At 34.3% G+C, this 22,406-nt stretch overlaps 4 protein-coding genes across 8 annotated transcripts; 1 reads left to right on the forward strand and 3 right to left on the reverse strand.

The window, feature by feature from the left end:
- Positions 1-655: 655 nt before the first annotated feature.
- LOC145624348 (putative disease resistance protein At4g27220) lies at positions 656-5,631 on the forward strand. 4 transcript variants are annotated; one of them, XM_081677358.1, is made up of 4 exons: positions 656-827; positions 2,063-4,744; positions 4,836-4,927; positions 5,162-5,631. In XM_081677358.1, the coding sequence occupies exon 2, from the start codon at positions 2,080-2,082 to the stop codon at positions 4,546-4,548; it is 2,469 nt and encodes an 822-aa protein (XP_081533484.1). In that variant the 5' UTR covers positions 656-827; positions 2,063-2,079; the 3' UTR covers positions 4,549-4,744; positions 4,836-4,927; positions 5,162-5,631. The 4 variants fall into 4 exon arrangements, with proteins under 4 accessions (XP_081533484.1, XP_081533485.1, XP_081533486.1 ...); XM_081677359.1 differs by having other exon boundaries at positions 4,857-4,927; XM_081677360.1 differs by lacking the exon at positions 4,836-4,927.
- Positions 4,873-8,357, reverse strand: LOC145625454 (uncharacterized). The gene is made up of 4 exons (XM_081678491.1): positions 8,296-8,357; positions 7,384-7,596; positions 6,985-7,272; positions 4,873-4,969 (listed from the first exon to the last, which is right to left on the reverse strand). Exons 1-4 carry the CDS (start codon positions 8,355-8,357, stop codon positions 4,873-4,875), a joined length of 660 nt encoding a protein of 219 aa, XP_081534617.1.
- On the reverse strand, positions 7,987-17,435 carry LOC145624349 (AT-rich interactive domain-containing protein 4-like). 2 transcript variants are annotated; one of them, XM_081677364.1, is made up of 16 exons: positions 16,292-17,435; positions 16,014-16,202; positions 15,310-15,363; positions 15,100-15,188; positions 13,943-14,222; positions 13,805-13,861; positions 13,313-13,344; positions 13,006-13,141; positions 12,747-12,920; positions 11,426-12,061; positions 10,856-10,993; positions 10,598-10,696; positions 8,941-9,041; positions 8,736-8,826; positions 8,475-8,612; positions 7,987-8,413 (listed from the first exon to the last, which is right to left on the reverse strand). In XM_081677364.1, the coding sequence occupies exons 1-15, from the start codon at positions 16,451-16,453 to the stop codon at positions 8,487-8,489; spliced, it is 2,364 nt and encodes a 787-aa protein (XP_081533490.1). In that variant the 5' UTR covers positions 16,454-17,435; the 3' UTR covers positions 7,987-8,413; positions 8,475-8,486. The 2 variants fall into 2 exon arrangements, with proteins under 2 accessions (XP_081533490.1, XP_081533489.1); XM_081677363.1 differs by having other exon boundaries at positions 7,987-8,612; positions 16,292-17,434.
- A 1,642-nt stretch (positions 17,436-19,077) lies between these two features.
- LOC145618100 (FCS-Like Zinc finger 17-like) lies at positions 19,078-21,339 on the reverse strand. The gene is made up of 2 exons (XM_081672891.1): positions 20,865-21,339; positions 19,078-19,404 (listed from the first exon to the last, which is right to left on the reverse strand). Exons 1-2 carry the CDS (start codon positions 21,122-21,124, stop codon positions 19,158-19,160), a joined length of 507 nt encoding a protein of 168 aa, XP_081529017.1. The 5' UTR covers positions 21,125-21,339; the 3' UTR covers positions 19,078-19,157.
- Positions 21,340-22,406: the final 1,067 nt, after the last annotated feature.

Raw genomic sequence — 22,406 nt, forward strand, 5'->3', positions numbered from 1 at the left:
TTTCAACGTAAGAGAACAGGTCATAACTTAAGTAAGTGTAACGTTTGCCCCCTTGTCCCCCTTTTTTTTTTTTTTTTGCTCTATTTGACTTTTTTACGATTTTCAAGATGCGTCTTAAAACATACGGAGTAAATAGCTACATTTCCATATAAATATTTTACAATAAAAACTTGATATTGAAATACTTCGTATACAATAGAGCGAATCCAACAAAATATTATTCCCTCCGTCTCTAAATACAGTTCTTAAATATAATTTTCATTTCTTTTTTTACCGTTCAGTGTTCATTGAAAATCACTCATATATAAACCTGATCAAAGTGAGCCCGTACGCTTTTGATTTTTTCCGACCTGAGCTTAGTCCGAATTTTTTAAAAATTTGACGGACTTGAGAAAACAATTTATGCAAATTTAATTGATTTTTTATTGTATGGCCTAAAAAGCCCATATAGACCGACTAATTTGGGCAGATTTGGACAATAAATTTCAACCCAAAACTTGGTCCGATCTGATAAATGGGCTGTTTTTTTCAATATCATCCAATGACCATCTCTACTCATTAATCATCATTTTTTTTGGCAACACATATTTTTGACGGGATCAACACATATTAAAACAGGTATTAAAAAAAATAAGGACCGACTATAAAGTTTCTACTTTACCGTCTTTCACGTCATTAATTAATGGATTGTCGGCTACCTACAGACTATAAAGATGGAGAGAAGAATACAGATCCAGAACCACAAGATTTTGAGTGAAGATTTGTAAAAGTTGACTCATTCAACCGCGTCTTCGTTTTAAGTGATTCATTAAGGAGAGTCGAAACAGGTTTTTAATTCTATCCCATTTTTACTTGTTTTCATTTTTTTTAATACTGTAATTATTTTCATACTTCAATTCTTAGCTATATTAACTGTTAATGGATTATCTTATTTGATTTTAAAAATTGTTGTTGTGTTCATTAAATTTTGGTTAAGGGAAAGCGAGTGATCCCCTATTTTAGCCTGAAATCTCCACTATTCACTCTTTTTTCTTAAATCCCCATTACTAGCTCTATTACGAGTCTTTTTTTTATAAGTGTATCGGTATGATTAATAATGTTTGTTAATACTCCTTCCGTTCTTTTTAATCTTCTATTAACTGTAGAACAAAACAATTAAAAAAAATTTTGATAAAAAAAAAAAAAAAAAGTGATAAAAAAAATATATAAATTGAGTACCTCTTTCCACTTTTTGGGTAGGAAAGAAAAATTTGTGTGAAAACATTGATACCGTCAATGTGGAAAATGGATTATGTAATGTGAAAATAAAAAGAATCCAAGACTAAGGGCATGTTCTCTACTTCTCTATGTTGAAATTCAATTTAGTTCAGTTCAATTCAGTTCAGCTCAGTGCTTAGCTCAGCTACTAATTTTCTTCTCTTATAAAATATTCATTTCAGTTCAGTTCAGCTCAATTAAATTCAGTTCAGTTCAGCTGAGTTCAGTCAATGAGAACAGGTTGAACTGAACTGAACTGAATTTAATTGAGCTGAATTTAGTATATTAGAATAGATTGAGTGTGTGAATAGTATATTAGAATAGATTGAGTGTGTGAATAGTGTGTGAATATTAACAATTAAAGTTAAGTACTCCATATTGGTCTTGGTTGACGCCTTAACAATACCTAGTTACTTGATCTTGGCTTGAGCCATGAGCTTCCTTCAAGTTCAAAGGTAAGTTGAGCCTAAATTTTCCAAGCTTGACAAGCACGAGCTCGTGTCTAATTAGTGGTGAGCTGAGTCAAGGCTGGACTCTAATCAGGTCCTTGTCTCCTTGCAGTTACAGAAATAGATATGTCTTTCCTTGATGGTGTGTTTCATCAATGAAACAACTTTCTAACCATATTAATACGTTATAAGTGGATTCTTGTAGCTTTTTTCCATTTGTAACATTGAGTGGTAAATTCTAAAAGAATGCTTTGATTATTCATTCAGATAAATTAGATATGAAGTTTTTAGCTTAATTTGTTGCTTAGATGCTTAGTCAAGAAAAGCAATGACAGAGTATATTCTTGTTTCTGTAGATCCAAGTGCTGTCAAGATGCCTTTGATAGTATCTATACTTGATTCAATATTGGCCGTAGTAAGGAACTTCCATGGTGTATTGTGGGATGATGGAAGAAACAATAGAGGGTATGAGACTGTTGATAAGCGATCTGAAATGAACTCTGTGCATTTTCAACCTCAAAACAAGCGCAGGAAAGTGCAGGTATCCTTGCGCATCAACTCTGGGTGTGTTGATAAGATAAGGGGTTGGTTAAAGGATGATGAGATTACTGCCATTGGAATTTATGGGATGGGTGGGATTGGGAAAACTACTCTCGCAAAGGAGCTCCATACCCGACTTACATCCTCTTCTGCTGATAGACATGCTATTGCTTGGGTCTCTGTCGAATTGGATTTCACAGTGTACCAATTGCAGCAGAAAATTGCTGGTGCATTTGGGCTTGATCTTGAAGGTGATAAGGATGAGAATAGAAGAGCAGCCATGTTATATGCCTTCCTGTCTCGCTGTGACAAGTGCACACTTTTCCTTGATGATTTGTGGGGAGAATTCCGTAGAGAGGATGTTGGCATTCCCAAGAAATGCAAGCTGATTGTCACTTCTCGGCTAGTTGATGTGTGTCGCATGCTTCATTGCCAAAAAGTCATTAAAGTTGAGTCACTCTCAGAGGAAGAGACCTGGCAGCTGTTACACCATAGCATAGGTGGATATAGTGTTTTGGATTCCAAACAGTTGTCCTATGTTCGGAAGCTTGTGTATAAGGAGTGTGCAGGTCTCCCTCTTGCTGTCACTGGATTGGCCAACAGCATGGAGAGGGTGGTTCATGCTTCTCAGTGGAGCCAAGTCCTTGAGACTATGGATCCCTTTACTATGGGACCAGCTCAGATGGAGAATGTGCTCAGTCAATTGAAGTTGTCTTATGATAGATTGTACAACATCAAGTTGCAGCATTGTTTCTTGTATACTGCATTATACCCCAAAGGTTATGCCATCAATAAAGAAGAGTTGATACGTCTTTGGATTGGAGAGAGGCTCATAGATGATGTGCTGTCATTGCAGGCACAGTACGACTTGGGACATTCCATTATAAACAAGCTTCTCAACTCATGTTTGCTCGAAGCTTGTCAACATAAAGGGAGCATTAAGATGCATGGCCTTGTTAGGCGTATGGCTCTTTCTGTTTCTAGAGATCGCTTCATGGTGAAAGCTGGCGTACCATCAGGGTTGGAGTTCTGTGGAAATTTCCATGCTGTTTCCTTGATTAATTCGTCAATTTCACTGATCCCATTGAGTACTTCCCTCAACTGTACCAATCTCTCAACCTTACTTTTGCAACACAACCCCTTTGAGGTTATCCCAGAATCATTTTTCTCAAACATGCGTGGCCTTCGTGTTCTGAGTCTATCTGATACTTGCATTATTAGATTGCCCAGTTCCTTCAGTGCCTTGCAAGAGCTTCAAGTTTTAGATCTTAGTTGTTGTCAGAAATTGCAACAAGTGCCCCTACTGTCAAAGCTTCATAAATTAGAGTTTTTGGACCTCTCTCGGACTGCAATTGAGCAGTTTCCTAGCTCTCTTGAAATGTTAAAAAGGCTTAAAGAGCTCAACCTATCCTCTATTCCAGAACCAAATTATTTACCCAAGGGAATCTTGCCTGTCCTGTCCAGATTGAAAAGACTATCATGCCATGTTAAAGGCATCATTCAAGAGCTACAAAATTTGACATCATTGGAAATTCTTGATGCCACTTTTGGCAATCTTTTTGACTTGAGTAGTTATGTAAGGTCTCTGCATTGGAGCACATTAGAATGCTTTCATCTACAAGTTGGTCGTCAGTTAAGCATAAGACCAAAGAGATCATACAACAGAGCTGTATCCCTGCATGGCTGTACCCTGAGTGGTCGAGGGCAAGAACAAATTGTTCTTCCATATGACATTGAGGAATTATACCTTGAGAATTGCAGTGGTTTTCATAGCCTATCTGATATTGTGAATCCCAAACATGCTTACGGTTATATAAAACGAGCTGAAGTTTTTTCAAGATTAGAAATATGTACCATCAGTAGGTGCCATGATGTTGAGAAGCTTCTATTTCCGGGTTTGATGCCAAATCTTGAATGCCTGGTATATTTAGAAGTTGAAGAATGTGCTCAGCTGAGCGAGCTAATTGTAGATGATGTTGAGGATTGCTGCTATTATGAAGGAAAACGTGCTGTCGTTAAACTCCCTCAGTTAAAGCAGTTAGTTCTTACCTCGTTGCCTGAATTGAAAAACATCTATAAGGGTCAATTAGTTTGTTCATCACTTGAGTCATTAACAGTTATGGACTGTCCAAATCTGAAGCGCCTTCCATTCTCCTGTACAGATGATTTTAAAGAAGTAGTTCCTGCTCTGGAATGGATTGAAGGACAACAGACATGGTGGGATCTGTTGAAATTGGATGATATAAAATCTAAAGCTTTGCTTAAACCATCCTTTAGATGCCGATCTTCCATGGATGTATGATCAACGAAATGAACATATTTGATTGATGATTGAGTTCTGTCATCTCGAAGTTGCCCCAGGACCAAGCGCAGCAAGGTTTCAAAGTTTTTTCTCATATGGGAGAAATACAAACTTTCTGCCCATTTCAGGGAATACTATAAGCCTTTTACACTGTGAACTGACCGCCTTTCTGGCCAAGACGTCTGCACTCAAAATGGTTTGATTCTCATTCTTACTCTTTCTGCTCTTAGTATATGCTTTTCTGTCATTTTTTTTTTTTTTTCCTGATGGTTTCTCTATGTTGCAAGTTGCGTTTTTATGGGGTGCAGTGGTTGCATGCATATGTCAAGCAATCACCAACATTGTTAACTCCTCACTTGCCCTTGTTGGTCTCAACAAGGTTTGCTCTTTTGCGCAACTCTCTGGCTTAATAGGGACAGTTCTTCAATTTTAAGTTTAGAGTTTGCAATGTGGTTTAATTTTATATGTTCTTCATTTTTTTTGGTTAAGGTTTTTTTCTTAGTATGGTTTCTTCCTGTGATTTACTGCTCTTATTAGCTATAATAGGTCAACTCCAAGTAACTGATGTATGTATTTTATCTTCCACTTAATTTGATGAGTGAACTTATTGCAGGAGAAAACAAGTGACCAGGAAGAATGAGAACCTGCAACATGGGAGCAACCGAGCAAATACCTCTTAGCTGTGAACTTTGATCTACTTGAAAATATACAATATGTAATTTATACTCCGTACTTCTTCTGTTCCTTAAATATTGCAACATTTACCCTTTTAGGAAATTTCGTAATACTACAATATTATACCCATCTTAGGAAACAAGCATTTCCTTTCACACTACAATTACCCAATGCTTGGCTCACATGGATAAGTTTGTAAATATGCCTTTAGCCTTTCTTTGTCTTCCTTTTACCCACCAACTACAGTATTGTACATTCCTCCCATGTTGCAATATTAAAGGAACATACGAGTAGCAACTAGCTAGTATGATTTTGGCTTTGTATTTCACATGAATATAATATATTTAGGACGTATGTAAAATGTGATCTACCCTTGATCAAGTAATGAAAAACTCTCAGCAAAATAAATGCATTGGCAAACTGTGTCAAATTTGGTAAATGTCAATTTGTGTAAATTGGAGAGAATAGTAAAAAATCATTAGCAATAACATCCTCTGCCATGATCCATGGAAATAGCTACAGTTAGATGAGTTATAGTAGACATTCTATTTGTAAATCCATTGAATTTATTTAATTATGAATATATTTTAGGCCAATATTCTATTCGTAAATCCATTAGATTAGTAGCTGTATTGTACGGTGATAATAAGTAATTTTTCTTTACTTATATTACATGAAATAAGTAATTTATAAAGTTTTAATCATGATCATATGTTTTTCATAAAATATACTTGTTATTTTCTGACAAAAAATATGGTAAGCAATCACACTATAAATTTAAATTTTTAGGTTATATAATATATTTGTGTTGTTTTACATATATACGTATCTGTTTTAGATGAATTTTATTCAAGTTTAATTTTGAGATTATATTGAATAACATAAACGGGCTATAAGCTATGTTTAGCTAATTTTCCGATTAAAATTACACTCTTTATTCACTTGATAATAACATGTTTTAATTTAATCTATTTGATTAGTCAAGAATAATGTTAATATAATATTTACATTTTTTTAAAATGAAAACAAAGGTAAATATGTAGTAGATAATTATTAAAAGTCTGTATGTACATCTTTCGATATAAATCTGTCATAACATATATGAAGTAACGAGTATATTATAATTAATCTTAACAAATGTTTTAGATGAAAAGATGATGAATTAAGAATCAATAAATTATAACATCATCCCAACTTGATAAATTAGAGAGAATTAGAAAATATTAGAATGGAAATGCTTGCCTTTCATTGATTTACCTTGGGAAATATATAGAGATACAATACCAAACCTAGTCCTAGTATCATAAGATATATTAGGATCTTTGGAAAATAACTAAAATAGAAAAGATAAATATATGGTAAATATTCTACCAAATCACACAAAGATATGATATGATCTCAATACAACTCCAACTGATATTATATATTTAGAAGCCACTCAAATTGTTTTTCTGAATGTTAATGCATGATAGATATGAAATTAAATTGGTCAGAGTAACCATACTATTACACTATTATATTATTATAATCTTATTAGGATGACTTTTAAGTAACTATACTACTTCGTATTATATTATTATTACTACCTCCGTTACATATTATTTGCAACGATATGACAGAAAGTAAAGAGAAAAAATGTCTAATCGTTGCAAATAATATGTAACGGAGGTAGTATTATAAATTTTTTTGTTTTATTTTGTTATGTAGGTGCACCCAAATATATGCTTCGTATAACAAATTTATTGATGATAAATAACATACCTGCATATCAATTCTGAACATCCATCAATTCTTTCAACGTAGAACTTACAACTAGGGCACCTCACCCAACGTTTATCCTTAGCAAGGTTCCTAAACAAAACATCCTCATTAGCCTTCTCATTATCCTCTAATTTCTCAAGTGCCTCACAATCCATCCCATGCCATGCTACGATGCATTTCGTGCAAAACTCTCTCTCGCAATGTGGGCACTCCACCTTCACCTTTGTCGATTTTTCGACCCACATGAGCCCTCCTCTGCCTCTAGGAGGGCTGCCGAGCAGTCCTTGACTGGGCAGTATAAACTTGTAGATGATAAAATTAAACATTCAACATGTAAAATTAAATACAAGTATTTTCATTAGTCATGTTTTCAAATTTATGTAAAACACAATCAAATACCAACCTATCCAGAACAAGTTTGGGGATAATGTTGATGCAACAATCGAACTCGATTCCCATCGGGACTTGATAGAAGTGATGTTTTCTTGAACCTTAGCATCAATGTGCTTAGAAATACAATCTACACAAAAAGTGTGGGAGCAAGTAGTTGTAGTAGTAGTAATAGTAGGATTATTTGTGAATTTGTAAGGTTGGAAGATGTTATTTATTGGCCTAATATCCATGCATATGAGACAAAAGTTTCAGTAAAAAAAGGTAAGCTCCATTGTTTTGAATGTATATAGCCTCAATCTTCTTCTTCGTTTCGAAACATCCTACACTTGTTCTTCCTCTTAGGCATGCCTCTGATTAAAGCTTGCCGTCCTTTTAAAGGGTTTTTAAGAACCTAACACTTTAATTTCTCGTATTGTAGTAAATAAAATAAAATAAAATAAAATTAAAAAAAAAAAAAAGATTGAACATTGATTTTAGTGAGTTTATATCTTCTGTTGCAGTAGATGCTTATACGAAATATATTTTAGTTAAGTTCTCAAAACGCGTTTATAAGTTCACAAATCATCTGAAACGTTTGCGCAGGGAAGAAGAAAAAAGAAGCAAAGCAGAGACAAAAATGGTAAAAATGATAATAAGGCACTTTACACTGTTGTTAGACAGAGGAACAACAATGTCAACTCCTATTAAGAATTGAATGATCCATCACTTTGATAATGCTACATCTACCTAAATACAAATCATATGCTCTAATTATTTTACACTAGACCTTTTTTCCTGGGATCTATTTCCTATTCCTGTAGATAAACTCTGCCATCATTCACGGTGCCTCCCTTGATAAGGATAAAAGGACTGCTAAAAAAACAAAACTAAAGTTATATTGAGATTAAGCTTTCGTGTTTCACCTCCTCCTTGCCTCACTGTTTCTCCATCCGCTTTCTGTGTATTGCCTGCCTGCCTCCTCTGTTTGGTGTATCGTCCATTTTCAAATATCACCAGAAATCCCTCAATTGATAACTCCTTCCCCAGGATTATCGAAATAATTTTTCAACCATGGGAGCAAAAGTACTCCCCTAGGTAAAAGGATGAAAAGAAATTCGAAAATATGAGTATCACACATGTCTTGAATACGCAAGACTTTCTGAAAACCCGTTCGAGGGCTTGTGCAACTTCTTCCTGAAATTTGTGACGCTGCAATGTGGACATATGTACTCTAATCCATCTGTTTTTGCATAATCCTGCAAAATCGAAGATGACACATTGTTGGAATGTTGGAGGCTAAGTAAAAATCCAAGTACATTTCCACTATTAGCAGATTATAAAAACATACTACTGTGTACTATATTAGACAATAAATTTACCTTAAAAGCGCCAAGACCTTGCCGTCTATCACAACCAAAGTGAGCCCACTCCCCACATATACCACAATTGACCCAATCACCAGCTGCGCTACTGTTAATAGGTGGTCGAGAATGAATGAAAAAATGTTCCAAACGGAAAGCAAAAAAACACAAGAACATAATGACTAATTAAACTAATGGACAAAACTAAAATTTAAGTGCATACCTATGGCATAGCAAGCAGCATTCTCCATCAACATCGTCGTGAGCCAATTCATACTCTAGTAAGTATGTTTCATAATGTCGTTTGAGAGTGTTTCCAACACCCTGCCAAAATCACAAGCAAACATCAATAACATCTTACAATTTCAAGTCTGTAGTGAAAATTTACACAAATGAAGTCATAGCAATTGCCTAAAGCTAATAAGCTCAACTATGGAATCAAGAAAACAATCGAAATCGAAAGAATGTAGGATAAGAAGTGTATTATACAAAAGACCACAAACAGCAACATATCAACAAAAAAACACCCACAAGCCCACCTCCCATATAGTCCACAATATGACACAGGGACCAGAATCAAGGGAGACGAGTGCCCTCAACTACAACTCTATAACATGCGCTATTATGAGGAGTAAAAACAGAGGCCAATGAGAAATTTAGGATAGATGTGAAAACTCAGATAACAAAGAAAAACAAGGATAAGATGCACACAGAGAGTGAGTTGCTACATGACAAGAGGGATTTCACAGGATTGGTAATAAGGACACACATGCAAACAATATGACCATAGATAAATCTATAGACAAGTATATTCACAAATGTTATTATGTAATAAATTAATTGGATTTGTCTCCTTGTACAGTTTTAAAGATAACAAATTTTTAAAAAATTTAACAATCCATAATACGAAATTAATACATATACCTCACGTGAAAAAGCATTTAAACTTCATGTAAAATGACACGATTATAAAATTAAAGCCCCGGTAATATGGTAGTTGGTAAAGAAAAATATTAGAGGATAGTGCCAATCTAACTAAACTAACTTGCAATAAGAAACAGAGGAAAAATTAGATAAAGATGGTAATTGGCAATGGGCTTTGAGCTAAGAGCTGCAGATAGATGAGGAGGAAAGCAGGCATGGAAAAAATTAAAATTGATGACAAAAAGAAATAATGAAGAGAGAAAGAGAGGCAATTAGACCCAATTTTCGCTGGACAAGGGTCTCAGCGATAACTATTTAATTTAGCATCTCTCATTAGTTCAGAAATTAAGATTTTGTGATTAGGAATTTGATTAGGGTTCAAATTAAACAATTGAGTACTTAGTGACTTCTTATTAAATTTGAATCTTAAATCCTAGGTAAGATTTTAATTAAAAATCAGGCCTTTTCTGGATTTCAAACAAAACCTTCTCTCTTGCACATGTCTACCCTGAAGGCTCCCAGTCCTCTCCAGAGTAGCTAAACAAATGTTGAAGACGAAGCATACCTTAACAACACAATCAGGTTGAAAAGTTTTGCATTTTGGAAATCAAAAGATTCAGAACTTTACTAAGTCAGAATTTCCAACGGGGCTTCAGAGCTCACATGGGATTGAACAGGGTCATGTCACCAAGGAGGGAAGAGGGGTCAAGTATTTGATATTCCCAACCACAAGCAGGGGAAGTAGGGAGAAAACAGTATATAGACCCCTCCCCCTCAAAATGAGGTACAACCCCAACAAAAGAGGATACATAGCATAACAAAAGGATGAGAGGCAGAAAAAAGAAGATAAAATTGTAGCCCTAAGATATACTTGTATTATAACATTACCTAGGAGAGGAAGAAGATAATTTACATACTAGAAAAAAAAGCAAGACAGGAAGAATCAGAGAGCATACAGTCATTTTATTGGTTGCAGTGTAGTTTCGCATCTTCGAAAAAACTTGCCCTTTCCAGTTGATTCCATTGCCAACATGAAAACCTCCTCTTGAAACAACCTGAAAGTGAAAATAATTCAGCTTATTCTCCAGAAACAAACATGGTAAATTAAAGAAAGATGACCCCTCTCTGTCAATTTTTATCCACGTCACTACATCAGCATACTGCATTAATAGCATCAGTTACACATTACAACATCAGAAGAAACCACAAAATACCTCTCGATACAAGTTGTATAGGTCCAGACGTTTAGAGTTGAGGATGGCATCAGGGAACTCTGCTAGCCCACCTTGAGGGATGAGCCGACTGTGTCCACGATGCATAAGAAATTGCATTACATCTTTCAAGAACTCGTCCTGAAAATGGAAAGTAATTAGTCTAAGACGATCCAATATTCAGATAAAACAGTAAGGATTACTTTAATCAGGACAAGCGATTTGATGTACATCATATTGCAGAAACATAATCAACACTGGACAAAATTTGCAACAATCTTGAACTTTCCAATATCATAAATCATCCAATATCCAAGTGGATAACTTTGTCATCCCAAAAAACAAAACTAGTAGATTACTTTGTCTAAGATAATGCTCATGGTAATGCGTAGGTCAGGGAGTATTGCATCTTCCAATTTTAAGATCCTACAGCTAAAAGATGCAATACAGACCTGATAAATACCATCACAGTATCAGACACAGTAACAAGAAATTAATAATTTGTGCCAGACATTACAGAGTGTAAACTAAGCCAGGTTATAGTGTTATGATTTCAGAAGAGAGAAACCTTACCTCTGAACATAACTGGATAGGTGGTCTACCGCAACCATGTTTCTTCAAAGGTATGGGATTTAAGGATATGATCTGCTTGGCCTGAAAAGCATTTGTTGCCCTTCTATTTGGTGCAGGATTTGATGCTAATACACTATGTTTTGTTGGTGGAAGCGCTGGCAAACTAAGCTTCACTTGACCAGTATCATAATTATCTGCCTGCACTATACCCGTAAAAGGCATCATTTTCCGAATATTAGATTGAGGTATGGGCCTCATAGCTGCAACTTTTATCTTCTGCCGGATGGGAAAAGCTGGATTATAAGTCCCATTATAAAATCTAGTTCCTTTATCTTCTTGCTCAGCTTTTGTTGTAGCAGCTTGATTTTCAGACAGATAACAATCATGTGAACAAGGACTTGACCCTTGACCAGTTCCGGAAATCTTTCTGCTTGGAGGAGGTGGTCTAAGCCAACTAGGTGGAGCAGTGAGATCATCATTATGCGGATGCCTATCTGTATCCTGATTTGCGCAGAAAAAAAGTAGCCGTTCAGCGTCATCTTTCTGAAACGAAGCAACAGCCAGTCCTTGAATGCTTGCAATTCCAAGGGCTACCAGGCTATGGTAAGATGTCTCCGGCGCCAGCTGCCGCAATACCTAAAACATCCAATAATGGACCAAAAAAATGTTAAAACAGGAAAATAATATTTTTTTAAAAAATAAAAATAAAAAAACAGAGACAACCAAGATACAAAAATACAACATCGATCTTTAGAGGCATTAAGAAAGCACACTTCAATGAAGAAAAGTTCAATGCTACACTCCAGGACACCAATTATTAGTACATTGATATCCACATCAAGTTGTCAGCCAAGCCAAAAGGCTATATATCATCCATAGCAGACGGAAGCATGTCACTTAAAAACCTTTAAAAGGCATCACCATCAGAAAGACAAAGTCCTACATCTAAAGGCAAAATATTTTTTTAAACAAACTTTCCCAAATTGAAAGCATGACCCGTGATATACTGTTGAAAAATCAAGCACAGGACTAATAAAAATTTGGGATCAGAAGCCAAAAAGTTACAAAAATATATAAAAATCTTATCTCACAAATAAACAATAAGACTGATTGCTTCTGTCTCCACTCCATAATAGGATGAAATAATTAATAAAATATAATTTAAAATAAAATGGAAAAAGAAAAGTAGGATGTCATATCCAAAGCAAAGTTCCTTGCCCAAAAAGATGTTTATTCTCCATATTACCAATCTGCTCAATAAACTCCTCTAATATCATTTTCCAACAGAAAGCATATGTGAACAAGGGTCTGAATCAAGAACCTGCAAAGCCCATGATGGCGCTTTCAAGCAGACTTCAAAAACTGTTGCCCCACAAGCAATCGAGTCAGATGTCCGAGGCTCAGATAAAGGCAGTTTAATTTCTTCTGAAGAAGGCACTGCCTGTATGAGCTGACTTCTTTCAATCGCCTCCTTCTTTATATGATTTTCCAATTGCTGATCATTCATTAAAACAAAGTATAAATACATTATCCAACTCAAGAATTATCAAGAGCAAAAATAAGCAAAGAAAATAATTCACCTGATCATCAAAGCACGTTTGTGCACTACCAGACACCAGGACAGATATATGGGCAGCACTACAGGTAGATATATCACATTTCATTGTCACAACACCACGTGAAAATGTACCTGCCTGCAATGGTGGTGGTGGGGCACTGCAACACATTGAAATGGCAAAATTCATTGATCCATAAATGGTTCAAACAAATGCAATTCTATCAGCCTTACCCCCCCCCCCACCCCCCCTCTTTTCTCTCTATTTTATTATCACCCTTCAACATTGGAAAAATAAGCAACAACATCACCAGCATACATTCATACAATACCTGAAGCGGTTCTGAAGCTTGCTCCCACGAATCTGAAAAATAAAAACATATTAGACAGTACGGAAAAAAGAAAAATAGACAAGCCCTTCTATTTTTCCCAGCCCCATTCATGGCCAAAAATTGCCCTAAAATTGCATTCGGCACCATTCATGACATTCAATGCATTTCTACTAAATTAGTAACCATAAATCCATCAACCTTTTGGACACTCGAACAGACATGATAGAAGTTAAAGAGGGTTAAAGAGGCATGATACAAGGAAAACCAGCAAAAAACTTATTGATCAACCACTCCATATGCAAAAATACAAAATAATATGTACTGAAGATGAGCTCCATGCTTACAAAAAAAAAAAAAAAAAAAAAAAAAAAAAAAAAAAAAAAAAAAAAAAAAAAAGGGCAACAAAAGAAAACAGATAAATTAAGTTTATACAGAGGGGGAAAAAAAAAGGAGGGGGGGGGGGGGGGGGGGGCACTGAACAGGTGCACTTACTTCTATGCCCAAAAGTGCATTCAGTCCATCTTCCAAACATCCCAACAAATATGCATCCTACAAAAAAGATGTGTATATCAGCAAATGTCCTTTTCATAGCCATGAAACAAGCAGGCTTCGTATAATTTAGTGACTCACCAATGAGCATGCCACCCCACAGATCAAAAATCTCACACTCACTTCATCGTCATGAATTTTAACAGCAGAAAGATTACTCCCGGAGCCATCTTCTTCATCACCATCATCAGCCTCTGGCAAAGCAACTTCAACATTGGGAGCCTCCCCAAGAAGAGATGGCCCCCCCAGATTACAACCAGCCATTTGGCTGTTCCGGGGAACCACTGCATTGTTCCGAATACAATAAAGACTAAATGATGCGTGAGCCAGTTGGAAAGCATCCCAGGTATGGCAGGGCGTACTGCATCGAAAAAGAGTTAAATTATAGTTCCTAAACATATCAACATGCATAAACAATGAACACCACACACTCAGGTTTTTCTCCATGCATTTGATCAGTAACACATACACATGCCATATACTGATATTAACTGATCCCAAATTGAGGTATTCTAAAGCTTATTCACCTCCAGCCTGAAATAAATTGCTCCCCCTGAAGCTCCTTGGGAAATTAGGAGTTCTCTAGGTTTTACTGATGATTATATTTAAGGGGAAAAAAAAAATCTTTTGTTTGAATATTCTCCCAGAACAGAGATAAAGCATACTGTCATCAGTGAAACCTCTGTCTACGAAATAGTTCTTTCTCATGCAAATTTTGGCCACAATAAGTTTGAGACAGACTTTAGTATTAAAGACAACCTAACTACTTAAATGCATTTTTATCATGCCAAAGTTTTTTGAGAGTTGCAAGAAAGTTCAAGCAATGTCAAATTCAAACTACTAACCAAGCATGCCAAATTCTTAACTCATGGCAGATTCACAGGATCCAATTCACTTGATCTAAAAATTATAAGGTGTCTTTTGCCAACACTGCAATATCTGAGGAACTAATATGTTTACATGAAGATTGAATAACAAGATTAAAATCAAAGGACAATCTAACAATAGATAAAGATCAATTATTGCCGCCCTAAAAGGAAAGCAAATCTAAGGGATAAGATTTCAAAAATGGACAAGTAATCAAAACTCTAAAAATAAAATAAAATTAAAAAAAAATGTAATGGCTCTAAACAAGTTAGTAAAGGCTGAAACAGCTCCCTTGACTCACAATACAATTATTCTGCATAGAATATAAGGTTATGTAACAAGAAAAACATTGTTTCAAGAGAAACCAATACCTCTGTACAACTGAAAAGAATGCATGCCGAAAGTGAGCAGCAGCATAACAAGAAAATGCATTCCGCCAAAACATGACATAAGGGACCCCCTGCCAAAAGGAGGGATACAGTCTTAGTCGACCTGATAAATAAAATTTTAAACGGCATATGATATGGGTAGCCACTTTTGACACAACAATAATGAAAAGACAATTTTAGGCTTTTACTCACCTTAGAATGAATAGCATCGGCCAATTTTTCACCATTAGGAATCTCCAAATAAACCTACAAAATTACAATACTCAATATCGAATTCTCTGCAGTGATAATACATCCATGTTTTAAAAACCAAGGTACATTTTTAAATATAATGTCAGGATACAAGCCCTGGAGTTGATATCACTTATAAGCTACAACCATAGAGAAGAATAAGCAAATCAACAACAACAAGACGTAAGCTTCGACAAGTCCTGTGAAAGTCTAAACGCATATCAACTTTTCCCAATGGTGCTTCCAAAACTAGGACCTTTACAGAACTTGCTTCTGTATATTATCTAAAGCAGAAGGTTCATTTCAACATGAAGGGTAATTCTCAATTTCTCACTCAGCTTCCCATTCGAACAAACCCTCTACTTCTTGGCACTAGCATAACACACTCAACATACATAACTGCCTGCTGTATAGCACATAGACAATAAAATGAATCGATGCCTTTCAATTACTTACAAGACTCCTAAGACAGGACAAGCATTACTGCCCTAATCAATAAGTTCCCTATATGAGTCTTAGCATAACTGATTGATACATCTATCTTCATCCTCTTCATAACATAGTTATTACCATCACAAAATTTCAGTACAATTTCTTAAAAAAAAGCATTGCAATTACATAAGAACACCACAAATACACTACAAAATCGCGCCAAATGCACATACCGTGGTAGGCAACACATGATTAAACACCCCAGATATCACTTCAGCATCAGACATATCAACACCATCCCATACTAAACTCCCAATTTCATCATTTGGCAACACCTGCCCCTGTAAATATACGACATTCGGCTTTGACGATTCAAGGGTCCTCCCAAACTCATCCAAGCTCGGATTTCTCAGTGTCCTAACCTGCAAATTTTACAAGAAATCACTCTTTCTCCCCACAAAAACACAATTTAAACAAGTATGCAAAAAAAAAGTATGAATTCAGCACATACCTCTAAACGGCTAAAAGATTCAAGCTCAGGAAAAGGGTACCGCTGCCGATCCTCAGTTTCCCACTCTTTAAGTTTACTACTATCACATAAAACTGCTAATATACTACAACTTTGCTTAAAACTTCCTTGAATATTACCATTGCTACTATTATGCAACATCATAATCTAATTTTTATACAATTATTAAGCCCAGAAAAAAAAAAAAAAAAAAAAAAAAAAAGAAGAAGAAATTAACTTCTTTTTCACCAAAATTACAGCAACTTCACAAAACCCTTCTTCCCCAATAAATTCGTAGCCTTTGTAAATTTCCCGCAAAAACGCTCAATTCCTCCATTACCCAGCTGAAAAAAACCAAAACCCAGAAATTCCCAACTTGATCCAAACCAAAATAACTGATCAAATTGGGGAAATTCCACAATTTAATCAAAACTAGGGTTTGCAAAAATCGCAAGTTAGAGAACCAATTAAAGCGAAAAAACAACAAAATAAAAGCCGGAGAACGGTTGCCGGCGATTAAAAGCCGGCGGCAAACACGGCGGTGCTGAAGAAAGAGAAAAAATTGGGAGATTTGAGGAGAGAGAAAGAGAAAAAAAATTGAGATTTAGGGATAATGAATTGTGAATTGAAGAAGGGGGATTTTGAAGTATTACGATTTTTTGAGAGTTGCTTTTGATACCCGAACCCGATTAATAAAACCCACTTGAGAATTGAAATTGATTTTGATTGATAGATTAAAAAGTTTAATCGATAGAAATCTAGATTGTTGTTGTATTATTGTATTTAGCATCTTTAATTTTTTTTTTTATCTTTTTTAAATTTTGGGTATTTTTGATTTGATTTTTTTTATGAAAGTTTTTGACCAAATTAATTAAATTCTAAGATCTAGTGTTGGTGTGGAGTAGAATTTGTTGGAATTTCATTGATTCGTCTGATCTTTCTTTTTTTTTTTTTTTTTTTTTTCCTTTTTTTTTTTGGCATCAAACCCAACGCAATTGATTGATGACTTGGAGAAGTTGTTTGGACTTGTTAATTCGTACGTGGTATTAATGTTTCATAGTTTTTAAGGTTTTGTGAGTTGCTTCTTCAATATTATGATATCTGAATTTGGCTAATTTTGTGTTATTAGGAAGATAAACGTTTTTAAGAGAGGATCAAGTGAGCGAAGTGATGCAACTTCATTTCTTTACAATGATTTGAAATTTTGTTGGTTAAATGACTAAAATGCCCTTGATAGCATTAAATATGTCCATTTTCAATTTATTGAAGTCTATTTGCCATAAAAAATTGTATGAATACATTTTAAGAGCTTCATGGTCAATTAGACATAGAACACAGCTACCTTGTAGTCAATATTAGCTATTCAATTAGTAGTTGTTTTAAAATTTTCAAAAAATGTCTAATAATGATATAAATAATAGTATAATATTGGAGCCCTTTCCCTAAATAATGTTGGGAAATTATCTAATTCCCAAATTACAGCTACTCTTTTTTAAATTCCCATCATACTGTCCACGTCAGTTAAGGAAAACAAACCGGTTTTTTTTTTCTCGGTCCAGCAACAAACCGCTACTTCAAGTAGCGGTGTTATGAGAATAAACCGCTACTTGAAGTAGCGGTTTTAATTTTGTAAACCGCTACTTGAAGTAGCGGTTTTCCTCAAAACACTGTTACTTCAAGTAGCGGTTTTCCTCAAAACACCAACAACCCCACTTTGATGAAAATTTGTTTAAATATAAACCGCTACCTCAAGTAGCGGTTTCTAATAAGTAAACCGCTACTTGAAGTAGCGGTTTTTAGTAGCACACCGCCACTTGAAGTAGCGGTTTTCTAATAAACCCGTTTTTTAAAAAATTCCCACTGAACCGGTGACGTGGACGGTATGGTGGGAATTAAAAAAAGAGTAGCTGTAATTTGGGAATTAGATAATTTCCCAACATTATTTAGAGAAAGGGCTCATCATATTGTATGAAATTAGAAGACAATGAGTTATCATGAATTTTCATGCATGTTTAAGGTTATTATATAAACACAATTGTTAGAGACAAAAGCCCGGTTCATTAGCATGTCCAAATCTATGTACATAACAACATTACTCAACTTTTTTCCACAATTCCTATATTACTACCTAACGGCTTATTTTCACTATTAACTTTTTTTTTTCTATAAATTAATTATTTTCCTGTCTACTCAACTTCCTATTTAATAAAATAAAACTGTGTGTTTTCATAATTTCAATTTTGTATTAGATTGATTTGAGATAGGTCATAATTTCAACTGTGTGTTAAGTGATCTCGAATAGAGTTCAAGCTTTAAGTAACTTATTTCAGGTATATATGAATTAGGTCATGTTCTTTTGAGCTTATAGGCAGAGCAAATTTCAACAGGACACGGGATATTTCAGTGGAGTAGAGCAACAACTTCCAACATTGTAGAGTAGAGCAAGGCTCAATAAAGTAGAGCAGAACAACTCAAAAGAACAGGCTGCTTAGTTTTCCAAAGACTATTTCTAGTGATTTTGTATTTTAAAAATTGCTCACATACATTGTATTGTATGATTATTTGGGTGATTAATTAAGTTGAGTGTTAATTCAAAGTAATTGAAAAATTAGCTCTCGGTTATCGGATTGAATTGAAGAATTAGCTTTAAAATAAAATAAATTGATTCCAAAAGTGGTGGCTACATTTGCTAAATGATCTGACTTGGAATTTCCGACCAGGCCACTTAGTAAAGTGCTCTTATAAACCCTAGACAGCTAACTAATACCATACCAAATTTCTACACCAAATATCCCTAATTACTACGTATGTAGTATATATTTATATATGATCAACTGAACAATATATCATATGGTTCATACCATACAAACTATGAAAAAGAGAGTAAAGGTTGTTGTAGTTTTGTAGGAGGGATCAAGGGTTTAAGCTTATTGTTACGGTGTTGTCGACGTCGTCGAAGGTCCTCTAATAGCTTACAAGTCTCACATCCAGCACAATCTATGGAAGTAGCAGTAGAAGTAGCAAGCCTCTTCTTGGTCTTGACTTCCATTTCTTTCATCTCATCCACCATTATTTGCCTGTTCCTACATTCTATGCTACAGAATCCTTGGTCACCCCTGCATACATATAATTAAATATATTAGCAAACTTGCAATAAAGTAGCTTTATAATTAGTGTACCGTGTTGGCGCGTACAACATATACATGAATTATTAAAAAGGCTGTCCCAGTTAATCTCCGTGATAAACAAATTTCATTTATCATGAACTAAAACCACTACCTCAAGGCCCAAAACCGCTACTTGCCTTAAAACTGCTCATTTTCATCGCAAAAACTACACTTTTGTACTATCCCTGTGAAATTGTATTTCTTCAGGATTAAAATTGTATTTTGGAAGAAATTAAACATTAATCTAATTAAAGTAAAATTTCATCAGTAATATATCTCATTAAATCCTGCAATTGCCAGTTGATTAGTTGCTGTTCATTAAGTTGGGTGGTAGGTTAGTGAATTTAGTTAAAATGTAGTACAATAACAAATATAATAAGTAGTACTCCGTACTTGGTATGATTTACTATTAATATAATGAGTCAAATTTGCATTGGTTTCAATTATTTGGTATCATGTGGTCCAATGGGCTATAGGAAATTATTTTATTAGATCATTACATGTTGACACTTCACACTGTTTATGAAGTGGACTTCTATTCTATGGGCATGATTCATATGTCAAAATAAGTAAGTATTCTTGTTGCTATTGCTAGATAAGTTATTAAGTTTATCAACGTGTGAGTTAGAAATTAATTGTGTAACATACTCCGTATAACTTAGAGCGCTACTTGATATATCACCAATTGATTTTAGGGTTTGTTCTCATACGTTTATTTTCAGCTCAGCTCCTAATTTCCTTCTCTTATAAAATATTCATTTCAGTTCAGTCCAGTCAATGAGAATAGGCCCTTAGTGTACTACGGAGTACTCGATATATTACCAATTGATTTTATGTGAAGTGCATCTTATTGTTTGGCGTGGGCTTTTGTAGAATCCGATACGATGAAGCTAAGATTTATACATTAGTTTTTATGGTTGAATCACTTTAGTTTTTATGGTTGAAGCTTGAAGTAGAAGGTCTAAACCAACCTAACCTAATTTCACTTGATTTTTTTAGGATATTTTTTTATACTTTATGGATAAGCATCATTTATGACATCTTTAATCCATGTGACAATAACCACCACTAGCCAGTAAACAACTTTATTAATTGGATAAGTACAAATATTTAATGGACTTAACTAAAAATAATCAAAACCCAATTTTAAAAAATCAAACTTAATTATCTAAATCATTCCTAGCTAAATTACATGAAAAATATCTAGAATTAATTAATTATTGTTCCAAAATTATTTCACTACACATTATGATATCAAAACCAAACACGAGCCAGTAAGAGCACCATTCTAGGTACTCGATCTGGGTGATCTCAGGTGCATGTAATAATTTACGACAAAGTCGATATACGACTATTCCACATAAACTACTCACTAACAAAAAAAAATGTATGTTTGTAAGTAAAATTACCTGTACATGTAAACATCTTTATCAGGGCAAAGAGGCTTCTTGCATAAATGGCATGATTTGAGAAAACAATCAATAATCACCGAAGAAGAAGTATTGTTTGATGATATTGATTTGATGGAAGTTCTTGTTAAGGATTTTAACCCAGATTTAACCACAATATTAGAGCATTCAACCTCTGAAATTTGAAGTATTACAATTCTTAAACCTGCTGCTGATGAAATTTCTCCACCTTTTATACTTCCTACTAATGATAAAACCATTTTTATTTTTATTTTTTTTGGAGGGGTTTATTATTATTGAGATTTCTCTGTTTTTTCTTTTTCTTGGGGTTGTTTGTTGTAGGATTCTCTTTAATTAGGGAGTGACACTTAAGTATGGAGTAAGAGAGAGAAAGGGATAAAGGGTGAGGTGTTAGAAATTGAAAGTTGGAATGAATTGGGGAAATGAAATGAATGATGGATATATAAACAAACAAACAAAATATGGTAGATTCTTTATTTCTTTATTTTTTTTTATTTATTATTTTTTTTGAGAAATTTTATATTCCACACTCAAGCATTAGCCCCGTGTAACTGAGGCACTGAGCTGGCTAATTATTTGTGAAAGGTATTGGCTAAGGAAAAAATTGGATTTTTTTTTAGATACTTCGTACAATAAATACTCGTAATGTTTGTATTTATATTCTGTTGAATAATTTAGAGAATGTAGACTAATTTCATGATTATTTAATCACAAATTTTTAAAAAAAGCCGGTGTTCATTAATTTAATGAATGGCGAAATTTTCGGGCAAGCAATGTAGTGGGTATGCACGTGCGGTGTAATGATTGCTAAAATTGAATAAAGAAATAAAAGTTTCTCTCTCCTCGTTTTTCTCTTGCTTTCTCTCTCCTCGTTTTTCTCTCTCTAAAACCAGTTAACTTGCGATTGCGATCGTTTTCTCTGTCCTCCATTGTTGCTTTTCGAGCTTTTTCTCTCTTTTCTTTCACTTGTGAAGTTGTTTATCGCTTAATTCTGGTTAGTTTACTTATTTTTTTGAGATTTTTGTTAGTTTAAATTGTTTTGGTTCTTCGATTTTTAGGTTTTTTTATTTTGATTTTGTTTTCGTTTTTTGTAGTGTTAGTTTCAGCAATGGTGAAAAAGAAGATTACAAAGAAGGCTGTAGATGCTGAAGAAGGTGTGTTTATTTAAATTTTTCATCATTTTTTCGAATTTTCAATTGAATTTTCGCTTATATATGTCGAATTAGTAGTGTATGTTATTTTTTATTGTTTTCTGTTGATTTATTATGCATATTATGATAATTGAATTTCAATTTTGAAGTTATTATGTTTAATTTTGCTTTATTTTATTGTTCATTGTGATAATTGGTTCAAAATTTGATATATATGTGTTGTGGTGTTGTTACATGTTAAACAAATTTTGCATGTTTGTTTTTAGAAGTTTTATTCATTATTCTTCAAATTTTGATGTTAGGTTTTAGTTAGATTATGAGAATAGTATGCATATCTGCATTGTGTTTGTGTATATGTGTTTGAGTACCA

This window comes from Chenopodium album, chromosome 3, assembly GCF_948465745.1.
Source record: "Chenopodium album chromosome 3, dcCheAlbu1.1, whole genome shotgun sequence".
Classification (NCBI taxonomy): domain Eukaryota; kingdom Viridiplantae; phylum Streptophyta; class Magnoliopsida; order Caryophyllales; family Amaranthaceae; genus Chenopodium; species Chenopodium album.